The sequence below is a fragment of the Ochotona curzoniae genome, unplaced genomic scaffold, assembly GCF_017591425.1.
Source record: "Ochotona curzoniae isolate NIBS_2020 unplaced genomic scaffold, NIBS_Ocur_1.0 contig_2688, whole genome shotgun sequence".
Lineage (NCBI taxonomy): Eukaryota > Metazoa > Chordata > Mammalia > Lagomorpha > Ochotonidae > Ochotona > Ochotona curzoniae.
Window position 1 is genome coordinate 27,662,897 of NW_024465553.1, and position 16,302 is coordinate 27,679,198.

Sequence of the window (16,302 nt, forward strand, 5' to 3'; positions counted from 1 at the left end):
CCCCAAGTGACTGCGATGGCCGCTATGTGCTGATCGGAGCCAGGAACTCTTCCAGGTATCCCACGTGGGTGCAGGGTCCCAAGGCTTTGGGCCGTCCTCGACTGCTTTCCCAGGCCACAAGCAGGGAGCTGGATGGGAAGTGGGGCTGCTGGGATTTGAATTAGTGCCCATATGGGATCCCAGCGCATTCAAGGCGAGGACTTTAGCCACTAGGCCACGGCACTGGGCCTGAGATAGTATGCTTTGACTAGTTTTATCAGTAATATTATACACATGCAAATGATGTCACTCTAACGCTTAAGCTACCAAAGTGCGTTCCCATCAAATTCCTTTCCTAGTCCCAACCAATTGCGTAATGTTTTCCATTTTTTTAATCTTTATTTTTAGACCGTGAAGGGCTTATGCAGAACCTCCAAGCCCACCAGTTTCTAATTAATTTTTCTTTTTCATCTGCTATTGGCTATAATGCTAAGTTTCTGTGATAGTTTGATAATACTGTGTACCACAGTGAAACCGTTCCATATTTACTTTGTAATAAAACATAGCAGGGTACTTCAAAAAAACGGAAAATGGAATTAAAAGACAAGTTTATGTTGGTGGACAAATCGTTCTGAAATCCATCTATACTTTTTTCCTTATAATGTGCCTTCCCACGAACTTTTGGAAGAACTCTCAGCCGCATGGGTTTGCAAAAGAATGCTGTAGCAAGACATATTCTCTTTCGGAAGAACTGCCTTATGTGTGTGCATATTCCTACTTGTATCTGTGCAGGATGACCAACATTACATGCCTACACAGGCCATGAAGGCTCTGTCTACCTGCTCTCTTTCCGGAAGGGGTGTCAACGTTCTACTGACTTATAACCATTCTGAGAATACAGAGCTCTTTAGGGCAAAAATGCAGCTTCTTCCCTCACCACAGATACTGCTTCAGCTTCTTGCTTCATGGGTTTAAAAGTCAATTTCTAAAAAATCCTGCCACGAACAAAATACCGATAAACACTCTGGAGCTGGTTTCTCAAGCGTTTAAGTCAGTGCACGTCAAGTCATCCTGAATGGGCTTTTTATCTAGGAATTCCAGTGGTGATGAAGTCATGTATATTTTAGTCTAGGACAGCTGAAAAAAAAAAAAAACCCAACTAGGCATGGAATAAAGTTCCCACACTGAAAAAAAAAAAGTAGGCTGTTTGCATGTTGGAGTGAAAATTAAGCACCCGGTGAATTTTTGTAACAAAAATATCTGAGTTCCTTGGTGAAGCAGATGGTAAGTCGGGATGCTGGGTTAGACGGCTGTTTGGTTTAAACGATGCCCGCTCCTGGGAGGGGACCAAACGTTAACGGCACAGGTGTGCGACCAGGCTGTCAGTGCAGCCGAGCCATCGTGACGGGATCTCAGAAGTTAGCTGGGCCTCTGCTGCCGGTCATTTGTCCTGATGTAATAAGGCTGGAGAGTTTGATCAACACTGACATTAGGAGGCTTCTGTTAATACAGTGCATTTCTGAAATTTAGCTGGTGTATATATTCATTTGTGTAACTCAACAGTGATTACCAAACCGACACCAAATACAATTGTTTCACAGGAAAGATTTGAGCAAAAGAAGAATGTGCTGGCAACCGAGAGGCTGTGTGGGAGAACCCACAGGGACAGAAGGGCCTGAAGACCATCTACAAAAATGAGAGGGAGAGAAAAGAATGCAGGTACGTGTGCGTACATGAATGCAAATACATTTTGGAGAGGTGTAGAAAGGGGCCCGGCGCGGTGGCGCAAGTGGTTAAGGTCCTCGCCTTGCACGCCCAGGATCCCATATGGGCGCCGCTTCTATCCCGGCAGCCCCGTTTCCCTTCCAGCTCCCTGCCTGTGGCCTGGGAAGGCAGTCGAGGACTTTGGGACCCTGCACCCGCGTAGGAGACCCAGAAGAGGCTCCTGGCTTCGGATCGGCATAGTATCGGCCGTTGCACTCCCTTCGGGAGTGAATCATCAGACGGAAGATCTTCCTCTCTGCCTCTCCTCTCTGTATATCCGCCTTTCCAATAAAAAGAAATAATAAAAATAAATCTTTAAAAAAATAATAAAAAAAAGAAGTGTAGAAAGAAAGAGATAAGAAAAAGAGAGAAAGGGATGAGGGTGACGGAAGGGAGAGAGAGGTACACATCTTAGTTCTTAATAAGTGAAAACCTTTCCTCAATGAAAAAAAAAATTTGAAATCACAGGAATCATTCACAAAAACTCTTACTTTAAAATACAACCTCTTGCAATGAGGCTGTGACTAAAAGGCATTGGGAAGTTCTGCAGGTCCTCGTAGGGCTCCCGTCAGATGCGCACTGTGACCGAGGGCTTTCAACTACCTGCCCCTGTTATCTTCATTAACTTTTCTCTGACGCCAAGAAAAATACCAGAGCAGCTCACAGAGGACTGCTGAAGAACTTACAGGCTTCATACCATCTCAGGCTGGCAAAGCCTTCCTAACTCACAGCAGGCCAGTTACCAACAAGGGCATGTTTCAGTACTCCCAGGCTTGGAAAGAAATACACACACAGCTCTACATGGGCAATGCACGCACACACAGGCTCTCCATGGACACTGTGCGTGCGCGCGCGTGCACACACACACACACACACACACACACACACACACAGCTCTACATGACACTGCACACACACACAGGCTCTACATGGACAATGCACACACAGGCTCTGCATGGACAATGCACGCACACACACAGGCTCTACTTGGACACTGCACACACACACAGGCTCTACATGGACACTGCACACACACACACACACAGGCTCTACATGGACACTGCACACACACACAGGCTCTACATGGACACTGCACACACACTCTACATGGACACTACGCACACACACACACAGGCTCTACATGGACACTGCACACATACATACATGCATGCATTCCTGCCGGTTCCTAAATGGCATAATATCTGAAAGTATCAACAAAAGCCCACCGCTATGAAACACCGCTCAGGGGGAAATTTACCAGGTCTTTAGCTTCTGCCAGAAGGTCTTCAACATCCGAGAAGCTGAAGCTGGCGACTGTGATGAACTGGCTGACCACAGAGACAAACTTATCTCCAGGCTGCGGGGGCTGAGACTTCTGGTACTCCAGCTCCTGCAACACAGGCAACGAGAAGACGCACCTTGACTCACAGACACCTCTCAGCAGTCATCTAAAACCACTGGGCACCTCTCACCGCTCTGCCCTTGCCCTGTGCCTGAGCCGTGCCTAGAGGCCCGCACACACCTCTGCAAACATGATTGAACCAACTGAGAGAGCCCTTCGTCACTGTGGTTTGGGAAAGTACATTCATACATTAGCATTTGGTCAAAATGAATGGAGGTCAAGCAAGCAATGGGGGCCAAGTGGACTCCAAGAGTTGTTGAGAGGAAGTCTGATGGTGGAGTCTGTGCTCTTCATCCTGGGGCTTTGACTTCTTTCTTTTCTTTAAATCAAGATGCTTTATGTCCTAAGCCTTGGTATTTGGGGCAGCAGAATTTTAACTCTGGCATTTGGAATACTACTCATCCACCATCTTTCTTCTTGTCTGCCTGGGTTTTGTGAACAGGAAGGGAGGAGCATTCATCTCCTGATAATTTCATAAATTCATCAGGTCCACAAAGGAACATGCAGATGATTCAAATGAAATTTTAATAATGAATTCCAACTACGCCCAGGTGCACTTTCTGAATGCCCATAGCACGCATGCCCACGAGGGAGGCAGCAGTACTCCCCAGCCCCTGTACAGACACAAAATTAAGTTGTAGAGGCATTACGTATGTTCCTCAAAGCAGCAGATCAGTATTGGAGCCAGAATTTGAACTCAGACCTGGCTGCGTCTAGGGTCTCGAGGACAACTCTGCTTGGGGTGGATTTTCTCTGGAACCTGCAGAGCTGCTAACAGGCAGCAAAGCAGGAGTCACGGGCTACAGTTTCTGACTCAGCTCTGCAATGGATTGGGTTTTCACCTACGGCAAGAGGCTGTAGGCCTCAGTGTTTCACGTTTAAAATGGGGGTCAGAGGTGGCACTGCAGTACTTTCCTACAATGTTGCATCTTGGCATTTACACTGCTTCGAGTACGCGGCAATAGGCAGATCCTAGGGCATAGATTTTTCTCAACAAACCAAAACTCAAAAGGCATGCTTGGACCTCTTCCCTCACCTGCTCTCAGAGGCTTACACGAATCCACTGTTACCAGTCTCAGGAAAGCCTCCAGGGGCAGCCTCTTTGATGGAATCATTGGGGTGGGGGGGGGGGAGGGGTTTCAGGTGAGAAAGGGAAAGGAGGGGAGGATCTTCATAGCTTTATTGGTAAATGACTTGAGAGATATTTAACAGCAGGGCACCTTTCCAAGCTGCTTGCCTACCTGTGCAGAACCATGCTTATACCTCTGAGTTACGCCAACCATGATCCTGGCTGGTCCTTGTCTCTGGGCCCTTGTCACTGATGGCAGCTATGGTGTATTACCCCACATGGCATGCACTAACAGCCTATTTCATCCCACCCTAGCTTCTCTGTCTCTAGGGGCCTGACTTGCTCCTCTTCCCCTGGGGCTTGTGTTTAGGCTGGCTTGAGACAACCTCCCTCCCAGGCTCCTAAGTACACCCGCCCCTCTTTCTAGGCCATAGCTCCAAGTTCAACTCTTCCAAATACAGGCCATTGTTTCACAGACCTCCAGCTCAGTGTCTAGCAAGCCTATTTTCTCACAGCACCCTTAGGCCAAGTGGAGAAGACGGACTTTCCTTCACCATTTCGCATGTATGGGGTGAGCATTTTGAATCATAATGGCCCAGGCTTTCCGCACACGCTATAAACACAAGCATCTGCTCAGTAAACATTCCCCAAAGACCACAGAGCCGGTCTAGTGCTTTGAGAATGAAAGCAATCTCTTCAAAGGCCTTGGAGACTGAGATGACATGGAGAACAAGGCTGGTCCACTTCTCCTAAGTCCTCCGTCCCACGTACACTGGCAGCACTCTAGGACCAGGGTCCAGTGACACCTGCAACACCCTGCATTGCCCAGTGACTCCTTCATTACCCTGCATTGCCCAGTGACACCCTCATCGCCCAGTGACACCTGCATCCAGTGGCACCTGCATCGCCCTGCTGCTGCCATCGAGTTGCCAGGCTCACCACTGCCAGCTTCTGCTTCCTTGTACTTTTCTAATCCATAAAGGTCTTTCGAGGGCATACTACAGGCCAAGGCAAGGAGTGAGTGTTGCGTCCGTCACCAATCCTTGAGATAGGAAAGACTAGGAGTTGGAACAAGAAAGAAATACTCACTGTCTCCACTGCCTTCAGGCCACTTCTCAGAGTACTTATTTCCTTGTCCAGCTCAGTCATGCTGTGGTAAATAATAATACTTTAGTAATCAAACAATAGCACTTTAGTAATCAACATGCGGCTTTACATGTATTCACTATAGAATATATCTTTTGTACTTTGGAAGTCCATAATAGTTTATTTCAAATATTTAAGATTTCCTTCATAGGGTAGATATTACAGGACTCAAGCACTGAATCATTTTTTGTTTTCCATGGCCAGAAGGTACGTTTTATGGCATTAAAAATAACAGAAATTTCTCCCATTAGTACAAACATACTTCTATAATCTCACAAAAATATTTCTTTGTCAAGTTGTTATGCAAGGGGTAATTAAAAAAATTAATGGAAAATGAAATGAAAAGACATGTGGTTATTTTGGTGTAAAATTTTTTGAAGTCCATTCAGATTTTTCATAATATTTTCCATAATAATTTTGAAAACCTTCCTATGAATGGATTTAAATTTTTTTGCACTAAGAATTTTTTTCCACAAATGTTTTAAAGTACCATAGTTATGTGGAAATAATTTTTTTTTTCATATTTGGGATTCTCTGAGAAAAACAAAGAAACTGGCTTTTCTATAATCTCACACTGCATTCTTTATAATTAGTATGAAGGTTTTGAATCCAGCATTTGGTAATATGAATATTACAAGCAACGGACTAACACTCAAGGCATAAATTACAAAAATATTAGCGTCGTACTAACAAGCTTTCGTTTTTATTGCCTTGATAAATGATTTCTGGACTTCTCCCTTATGCTTTGTATTTTGAAGGTTTTAAACATTAGAAAATAAAAACAATTTCTGCAGTTCATTCACACATATATAAAGAAACCCACCTAAACCTCTTTTACTTTAATACTTTACTTTCATGCTTTGCGCAGTATATTTTGATCAAATTCTACAGAGGGGAAAACAACAGCCAGCTAACCACACTTTTCAAATGCACTGCAAAAAGCAGGCAGCTTAGACAGACATTTAAACAGAGAGAGTCAAACGGGGAGGGAGATCCAGCAGGGAAAATGGTCTGTTATCCAGTCTCTGAAATGTGGTTTGTAGTTTGTATTAGAAATTTGGCAACTTTCCATTTTATTTTTAGTTGCTTTATTTGCAGTAAAGACTGCTTCCCACGAAAGGGCTGCTTTGGCTTCAGGAGTGTGTGCAATTGTGAAACTAGAAACACTAGTCCAGGTAAGTCAACTTTTGACTTTACCCTCAGGTACCTAGCCTCATGTAACCCAGGGTCTCCTACCTGGACTCAATGTAATTGCCTGTTAAGAACACCAGTGAAACCTGTGCTTTTCCTCTTTTCTCAGTAACTCAGAAAATCAGATTTAATCCAAGTTCAAAACCACATGCAACGGTCTTGCAGAGGAACTAAAATAAACATGTCCTTAAGAACTTGTAACAGATTTGAGTGATTTGGACATGATTCAAACACAGGCAAGCGTATGAGTGTCTGAGGACGGATGTGTGTGGAGGGAAGGGGCAGGGCATTTCCCAGCCAACTTCAAGTTCTATTTCAGGGAACACTCAGAGGAGAACAGAAGGACCCACTTGAAGCGAGACTAACCACCTCCCGTACGCCGGCCAAGGTTGACCAAAGCAAGGCACTCACTGTGCGTACTTACTTTACTTTGGCTGCTTGAGGGATGTCCCGCAATTCTTCATTTAGACTGAGCACCTTGGGATATTTGCTTTCCACAATAGTTATGAGATAGTGCAGAAGGGTAATGTTCCTACGATGAAACACAACGACAGAACACAGTTAATCGCTGCATACAACACAGATGGTCACGTGGCAGAATCCACATTTCTTCTTTCACTTAAAAATGTGGAGGTTTTGGTGAGCCCGGCATTCTTCAGAGCAGGGATCATGAACGAGCTTACATGGGCTTAGAAAACAAAGTCAAAAGGAAGGACACATTTGAAGGAGTGGTAGGGGAGAGGGATTACACCTTGGGTCCATAAAGAATCTCCTTCTCAATCTGGCCAATGTGACGAATGATGCGTAACACTGAGCCATGTCAATGAACACAAGCTCAAGTTCACCTTCGCAAATCTATGTCCCACTTGGGTGTGCACTGCAAATTCATACCGAGGAGAACCAGGTTGAGGGTGGTGGTGGGGGAAGCGAGCGATGTTGAACTCCACTGAATAAGGCAGCTACTGTCAAGTACAGAAGTATCTGAAGTATGCGTCTGATCTCAAAGCAACTTACTGTGACAATCATATTAAAGTTTCATCCAAAGTGAAGCCAGAAAGTGAGAACGTCTCCTGTCCGGGTTGTGTGTGCAAGCAGTCCAAAGAGATGCTATCACATACAGGGCATCTCTGTAGTTCTCAGTGCACCTGCTAATTTTAACCGCACTTCAGCTCCTCACTACAGAACCCTTAGTACTTACAAGGGTTGATGGTGCCAGGTCTCTCTCTGGTGGTGACAGGGCTGAACCCTGACTGACCTGGACTGAAAGGGCATGTCTGATAACTTAGGTCTTATGCAAAGCTGTGTTCAGTGGGTCCCAGTTGTCACTCACTGGTCCGACCTGAGTCATGCATCTGGAATGATATAGGGTCACTATGCTTATTTTTTACCACCCCCCCCCCTCCAGCCCCTGGTGATTTTAACAGGATCATGAACAGCGGTCTGTATAAGTTACCATAAGCAGGATGACACAAATGCCTTTTTGAAACTATCTCCATAATTCAGGCAGCTTGTTAATTCACAATGCTAAGTCATATCAGTCCCAGGTCAACCCTAATTAAAATGAATCCAAGTTGTCCAGCAGTTTTCTTTTCCCTAACAATGAACATCATTTCTGGTTATTCTGGCACCTTCATAGAGAAATACAACTTGATGCCTAAGTCAATTGACTCACATCTTACTATTTTTTGGGGGGAGGGGATATTTATTTATTTGAAAGAATGATGAGAGAGGACAAACACACACACAATGAATCTTCCATTCACCAGTTCACTTCTCAAATGACCCTAGCAGTCAGGCCTGAACCAGGCTGTGGCCAGGAACTCCACCTGGGTCTCCCATGAGGGTGGCAGGAGCCCAGGGGGACCGAAGTTGTGTAGCTGTGACCCGGATGAACACTTCACTGTGGAATGCCACCTTCACAAGCAACCGTTTAACCTACTGAGCCACAATGCTGAGCCTAGAGGCAGAGCCACGGAGTTCCTGGCTGCCGGGTTACTGTCCCATGGCCTCCATGGCTGAGGGCATTCCTGCCTCATGACAGAACACCGAACCAGCAAAGAGACACAGCGGCTAACACTGCAAGCAGCTCATTTCCCCAGCGCTCATCGAGTCCTCCTGTGTGTGCTGTGCCCTTCTCCTAAGCCACCTGTGTGCCCACGTACCTCCGACTTCCATGACAGAGAAGGAACACAACGCCAGCTGCTGTCACAAGAGTAATGCTATTTTCTTAGAGAGCTAGAGAAATTTCAATGAAGCTAATTTAAACGCATATGCCTTTCTTACTGTAAAAGGTTTGAAGCCAAGTCAGATATTTCCATATTTGTTTGGTAACCAAGTAACACTTCATTTGACTAGACACAGATTCTTGAGGAACGAACAGCACAACGCAACCACACATGTGACTGGCCCCTGGTTGCTGTCCGTAGCTCGGGCTGTCGGTGCTGAAGGGACTCTTCCTTCTATTAAGGGTTCCTCCATTACAGTGTGCAGTTTAAGCAAAGTTGACCAAACCCCAACTGCTTATTTACTAGCGTGGTACTCTGTTAGGCACTTGGGGACCAAATATTCATAAGCAAAAAAACCTCCCCAAAACAAAAAAACAAACCAGGAAAATGAAAGAGATGAGCAACAGCTTTCATTTATTCTTCTGAAAAGACCTGTGGATGAGGTGATTCTGTCATCCCGACAAACACACAGTCCTGCTAAGTGCCAGGGGCGAGTGACCTGCTTTCAGGGCTGTCTGTGCACTGCCGAAGAGAATGATCTTTCTGACAAAGGTGGCTAAAGGTGGCTGCTCTCTTTGCGTAAGTAACATGAGGCCATCCACTACAACCTCCAAGTAAGGCTCACCTGTAGATAAGAGGAGAGCTGTGGGCATGCACGTGGCACAGGTGCCAGCTCACCGGATGGTGCGACTTCAGGCCAGTCAGTGAGGCATTCAACCCGGACTCAACTTAGTTTCGCTCCCCTCCTCTCCTTTACTTATTATTATTATTTTTAATTTCTTTTTTTTTCAGATTTACTTCTTTGAAAGGCAGAGTGACAGAGTTAGAAGGAGAAAGCCAGAGCTTGCTTTGTTCTCCTCTGGTGATTCATTTCCCGAATGCCTGCAATAGCTGGAGCTGGGCTAGGCTGAAGCCAGGAGCCAGGGACTCTGGTGGGACTCCACCTGAATGGCAGACCTTGAAGTATGTGAACTGTTATCTGCTGCCTCCTGGGCACTCAGCGGGAAGCTAGAAGGAAGTGGAGCAGCCAGGGTTTCAATTTGGAATGTGGGGGACTCTGAGCAGTGGCTTCACTTCCTGCACCCCCACGCCTGCCTCTCTGACAACATGTGATAACAGCACTTGGTTTCTGCACTTTGCAGGCCGCTGTGAAAGTTGCATGAATGCGTTCTGAAAGACATCAAGTCTGCAGAGGAGGAGGAGTTGTAACAAGGCTGTGGCTCTGCATTTTTCTATCTTTATGAGATGCAAAAATAACAACACACTTGTCTTGCCTATTTCTTCTAGGACAGAATCAGGGCTGCATGCCACTAAGCTTCACTAACCTTCTAGAAAACACAGGGTAAAAAGCCTCATTAGTGAAGAACAGCCCTATTTTTAATGCGAATCTGGCACAAAGAAGCTTACTTTAGAAACAACCATGCAAGTTCTTTTGAAGTACTGAGAACCTCCAAGGTCAAAGCTTTCGGGGCAACTGAAGCTCATATGCCTAATCACCCTACTTGTTAATGACATGAGGGCATTTTCCCATTTTGGTGTTTTCCTAACGAGAATCTGTTCACCTAAAACCCCGGTGTGGTAAACTTTTTAGAAAACATTGTCATGAGTTTTGGGAGAAGCAGCTGCATGCCAACAGCCAAATTTTATCCCAGAAGTTTCTCCCCTCACTGGTTTTAGCTCCAAAGAAAGAAGGAAGAGGTAACTGAACATCCCATCGGGGTTCACGTGTTAGCATCAGCTGCCGGTTTCATGTTTTCTTATGGAACACAGTGGAGTGGCTGTGGCTAACAGGAGTCACGAAGAAAATTCTAGAATACTGGTTTTCTCCATGCACGTTAGTTATGGGGGGGGGGCGTTCAAAAATGTAACAGTTCATCAAGCAGTACATCTATGATTAATGACCTCTTTTTGGATATTGTACAAGAGCTGACAAGTTTATGTAAGAGAAAGGCAGGACCAAGGAGAACACTTGGACGGATGACATTCTTGTAGTCTGAAAGTGGTGCCGGCCCAGGGGGGCTGCCGGGATGCCATGGGTATCAGGGAGCCCAGAAACGAGTAAGTATCCAGGAAGGAAAGGGAATCATAAGAAAGAGTTCAAACAAGATTATTCCTGAGTCACAGCGACTATGGAAGACAAATTCAAACCCTGACCTACGCATCAGAGTCTCCAAATATTCAAAGATGCCGCACTTACTTGTCAATACTGGACTTGGTGTCAGCAATCTTGTTCAGGCTGGATATTTTGAAGCCATAGGCATTGCCTCTTTGCCCCTTATTCATATAATTTCCAAATGCCAAAACCACTTCTAACAATTGCTTGAGGGCACCACTCCTAAACACCTCCTCGGAGCCAGAACGGATAGCTGCGAAAGAAAATACATAAAGACACAAGCATGATAACCAAGACTTCACTCTTAGCCATGCTGCATTCACATACCCTCACACATATCAAAGTTGCCAAGCTTCAGAGTACCAGCCAGCATCTTCAGTCCACGCACCCCGGAGGGCAAGAACGAGGGACCAGGGCGCACCAGATACAGCTCTTAGTGCAATCACTCCTGGCTGCAAATTCTGCTTCCTTAGCTGGCTTAGCAACTGTAAGCATTTAAAGGATACATAGCATAGCTTCTCAAGTTCAACATTCATTTGCAAGCACTTTCTTGCCTGGTGCTACAAGAACAAGATTAGTGAGCAGTTCCAAAAGACGTCACAGTTGCTACCTGTTACAGCTTGCAGGTGTTTTAATGGGAACCTTGGCTCAACCAGTTTCCCAATTCCCCCCCGTCATTCTGCAGTTGTGCTCCTTAATGGTCTTGCTCACATTTCAATTTTTTAAAAAATATTTATTTTTATTGAAAAGGTAGATATACAGAGAGGAAGAGAGACAAAGATGATTCACTCCCCAAGCGGCTGCAATGGCCGGAGCTGCGCTGATCTAAAGCCACGAGCCAGGAGCTTCTTCTGGGTCTCCCACGCAGGTGCAGGGTTCCAAGCCTTTGGGCCGTCCTCAACTGCTTTCCCAGGCCACAAGCAGGGAGCTGGATGGGAAGCAGGGCTGCTGGGATTAGAACCAGCGCCCGTATGGGACTGGGAGCATTAAGGTGAAGACTTTAGCTGCTACACTATTGCACTGGGCCCTCACATTTCAAATTTTATGTATTTAGTAGCTTCAAATACAATCAGAAGAAATCTTAGACCCTATTGCAAGAAAGCTAATTACAGGGTAAGCAGTGGTTACCCACAGGGTCAAAAGCCCAAACCTGTGAGAGCCCAGGAGGTGTGCCTGCTACTGACCCTAAACAGTGATCCATCATGATTTCAAAAGATTTTGAACAACAACAACAAAATATTATTACCAAAGTGTACTAGACCCACATGGAAGAAATAGGAATTTCAGATAGGTAGCACTTCTGATTGGGGGCGGGGGGCTTGACTGTACCTTCCACTTTAGGTTTCACTTCTGCCACACGCTCTGCAAACTTCTTTTTGAAGTACAGTGACTGCAACCTTTGCTGATAATGATTAATCCTGTAAGAGCAGGCATGGAATTGTTAGCATTCTCATCATATGTCTATGTTCACATAGTGGACATGGAGGCACAAATAGCTCAGAAGGCCACCCCGCTCACACCCGCACACAAGCCCGGGACATGAGGCCAATTGTGCCTGAAGAATCTGTTCCTGTGTGACCTAAGTGAGGTACCTGGGAAACTGCAGCAGAATTGTTAGTTCCGGTCAAATTAGGCAACTGTTAAGGGACAGAAAGAGCCCGCTGGTGTTAACTGATGCCGAGTCTTGGAGTGCCAGGTGCCCTTCTGAACTTAGAAGAGGTAAAGGATTGAAGACGGACCGTCTCCATCCTATTGCAAAATAAGGTTCCTCCAAGGTTTCTTCACTTTTCACAAAGTTTTGCCTTTGGCAAAAGTATAAAGAGTTGTCTTAAGCACCTTCTCTCCCTTAGAAGTTAATTCCCTGCCTTCTCTCAGGGCGTGCGTGCAAGCTCTGCTTCCCAAGAGAGCCAGCAGAGGTGAGGGAAGTGCACTGATCCCCAAGATAAGCGGCTCTGGCTTCCGCCTGTCCTAATCTCCTTACAGTGGAAAAGATCATCCCCTCCTCCAAACCTTAAAATCACAAAGACCTAGATAACCCAGATCCACCTTCTAATAGGAACCTTCCACAAGTGCTCCAGTTTATCTTTCCAGGGAGGTGGAGAGCACAGTCCTGCCCTGGAAGTCCCCTAGGCTGTGCTGACAGAATTCAGTGGGAAGATGTGTACAAAGAACCAGGTGCTTGCTAAGTGGCATTGATTCAAGTAAGGACCGCTGGGCGCTTCTGTTAAAATCTCCAAGTCCTCCTCTGTCGCAGAGTAGCGTAAAAAAAAAATGGCAAGGTGACATGGGACAACGAAGCAAGTCTGCGTAAGACAGAAATGCAGAGAGCACAAGGCATGCTTACCGCGGCTGCACCTGCAGGCTTGCTGGGAGGAACTCTCCTTGCCTCACCTCTCCTCTCCCCTTCTCTTGTCCCTTCCCTTCTCTCTCTCTCTCTCTCTCTTTCTCTCTATCTATCTCTCTCTCTCTTTAGAAATAGCGCACTCCTCTAGAGCTTCCAGTTATAAGAGCTGGACCAGGTCTTCAACATGGGCGACAGGAATCTAACCATGACAGTATGCATTGGCTGTAGTCAGTAGCTAGGGCAGGGGAATGAGCCGAGGTACCCTGATGTGAGATGTAAATATTTTTTTAAAAGGCTTATTTATTTGAAAGAATGACATAGAGTGGAGGGAGGGAGGCGGGCAGGGAAGAAAGGAAGGAAAAAGGGAGAGAGGAAGGACTGAGGAAAAAATAGAGCTCTTTCAATCTCAGCTGGTTTAATCCCCAGACACCTGCAACAGCCAGGGCAGGGCTGGGAGGAAACCTGGAGCCCTATCCAAGTCTCCCACATAGATGGCTAATGCCGTTACCTATTGCTTCCCATGCACATTAGCAGGGAGGTAGATCAGAAGCCAAGTTGATAGGACTTGGACCATTACTGTGATAAGGGTTGAAGACACCCTAAGTGATGGCTTCATGTGCCCTGTCACCATGGCAACCCTATGACGTAAGTGCTTAAACCAGTCTTCACCATTGAGCTACATGTCCACTCTGCATCTCCATTGCTTAGGTGACTTCAAACTCACCTGCTCATCTCAAAAAGGAACCTGTCAGCTTTGGCCATCCGATCCAACTCATGCTTATGTTCCTCCAACAGGTCAATATCACTTTTCTCAGGAACGAACTTCAAAAGCTAAAAAGTACACACAGAGATGACAATGAGGCTCCAAGTTTGAATCCCTGCAGTGAATTTTCACCCTTTCAGTTCATTTGTCCCAAGATGAAGTTTATTAACTTTGCTCACAGTTGCTTACTGAGATACAAGAGAAGCAATAACATCTTTTCACTTTTACCTGAAAACAGTTAAGATTCAAGACTGGCAACTTCTTCTCCTCTAATACCTTTTAAATCAGAATTGTAAAGATTCTTTTCCAGGACCCACTTTGTATAGGCTATTAATAAGACCTTGGCAATCTAACCATCTCATTAAAAAATTGGAGTTGGGGCTGCAGCTGGGGCTGGGGGCAAGCCATGCCAGATTGGACCACAGTACCTGCTGGAACTCATGACACTAGAGCTGTGGTTTGGCCTGGTGGGAGACCTTTGGGGATACCCCTGCTGGGCCATAGCATCTGTCAGCACATGCAAGAGTTAGGGCACAGGGCAGGCTGGGCTGAGCTAGGGTACAGGACCCACTAGTTTATATGAGAGCCTGAGCTGGAGGTGGGGGACTGACCAGACAGCCACATCCACTGGGTACATGCAATGCTAGTGCAGGGCTGACAGAGCCTACTAAGCCTGTACCAGTTGGCATACATGGGAGCAAGGCCTGAAGGCCTTCCAGGTAAGATTTCTTATTCGGCTCCCCAACTAGACCCCTACACCTGCAACTTCAGAGAAAAATCACATCACAGACATGCAATCTACATGTTGCGGGCCCAGGCCACCTCAGTTGCTGATCTTCATGCAAGAATGGAGAGCATACCCAAATAAACAGGAAGGACAAGACAGACAGCTCATCTAAGCCAACCCAAGACTTCAAGCACCTCACAAAAAGATGGAAAAAGGGACAGACCAGGCCGGGCTCTACAACAAGCACCTAGATTTGTGAGCACACTGAGGTGTGCAGGGACAGCCAACAGGCTTAGGAAGAATTCCTCACCTCCGGTGTAACACAGCCAACAGCCTTTCGGAACAATGAAGAGCACTCGAGTAACACCCTTGGAACATTCTTCCCCATAGTGGGACCTCAAATGACCGCCTCTGTCCCCGGGCACTGGTGTAGTGCGACAGCAAGGAGCAGCCCGCTTCGCCCCTTCCCTCTTTGCAGACACAGGAGAGAAGCCTGAAACATTTGCCTGGCCCACCTCTCCCTACCCCACCACCCTTCCAGCTAAATGGAATCTGAGGCCCACATGGGTCTGTAACCCCCTCACTTCAGTGGTAAATACTAAAACTGAAAACAAAAAGGTGATACCATGGAGGACCTGAGGAAATGAGTAGTCCAACCAGGATGACTTTGTGGCACCGTCACCAGGCCTGGATCCCTGTGACTCTCATCTGAGTGCTTTCCTTTACACTACACTGTAATGAACAGTTCCATGTGCTCGTTCCATTCGATTTGCTTCTTGTCTCGGTTCACCTAATTCCCTCTCAGTTTTTGTTCCATCTTTGATCCACAGAAACATAGATACCGATGCTTTGATTTCATATTAAGTTAAGAGGATGATATGGACACAGAATGTGTTATGGTATGTAAGATTGAAAACAGACATCTGTTGTGTCTGATTTCCTTTCAATGAACCTGTGTACACTGGGGGTCTGCATCTGTACATGGTTTTCTAGATCAATATATTTGGATCCTCTCCTTGATGCTACCATTGGGTGGCCCATTTAGGTTTCCAACATGTTTGCTGGATTTAACTGAGTGAGGGACCTGACAAAAAGCAGTTAATGTGGGTACCACTGGCAGAGAAAAGAGAATCAGAACCACAGGGAAGGATGCGTGAGCAGCTGTAGGGAAACGATGGCAGGTTGGACATGTTGTAGGCAGAGTCATTTGAGGTCCTGGGGTCTGAATGGACAACACAGATTTTATACAGGTGAGATGCTTTATGCGTAATGGGAGAGGACAAGCATAGGCACAGGCCTCGCAAGGATTCTAGTATTTAATGTGGGCGCACTAGATGATCCTTAAACATAGGAGAATGAATTTGCCTTGTAAAAGACCATTGTGCTTACAGAAGGTAGAAGGTATGACGTGGAACTATTAAGGGGCTGTGAGCACATAGTGGGTGCAGTATTCTCTGGGGGAGGATAGCATACCAGAGCTACTTAGTGAGCTGAATAGAACGGGCCTGACTTGCTGACAGATGGACAGTGGTCAATGGCGGAGGAAGACAGACAAGCCTCGGCTTCTGGCTTAGTCAGT

General features: G+C 46.1%; 1 protein-coding gene across 2 annotated transcripts in view; it reads right to left on the reverse strand.

The window, feature by feature from the left end:
- The window catches only part of DAAM1 (dishevelled associated activator of morphogenesis 1), a 166,444-nt gene that overhangs the window by 3,278 nt on the left and 146,864 nt on the right, over positions 1 to 16,302 (reverse strand). For both annotated transcript variants that reach the window (XM_040975498.1, XM_040975497.1), the window contains 6 exons: positions 13,958 to 14,064; positions 12,219 to 12,307; positions 10,974 to 11,142; positions 6,976 to 7,083; positions 5,304 to 5,364; positions 3,002 to 3,133 (listed from right to left, as the gene is read on the reverse strand). In XM_040975498.1, coding sequence (XP_040831432.1) covers positions 3,002 to 3,133; positions 5,304 to 5,364; positions 6,976 to 7,083; positions 10,974 to 11,142; positions 12,219 to 12,307; positions 13,958 to 14,064 — 666 coding nt within the window. The remainder of the gene's footprint in view (positions 1 to 3,001; positions 3,134 to 5,303; positions 5,365 to 6,975; positions 7,084 to 10,973; positions 11,143 to 12,218; positions 12,308 to 13,957; positions 14,065 to 16,302) is intronic.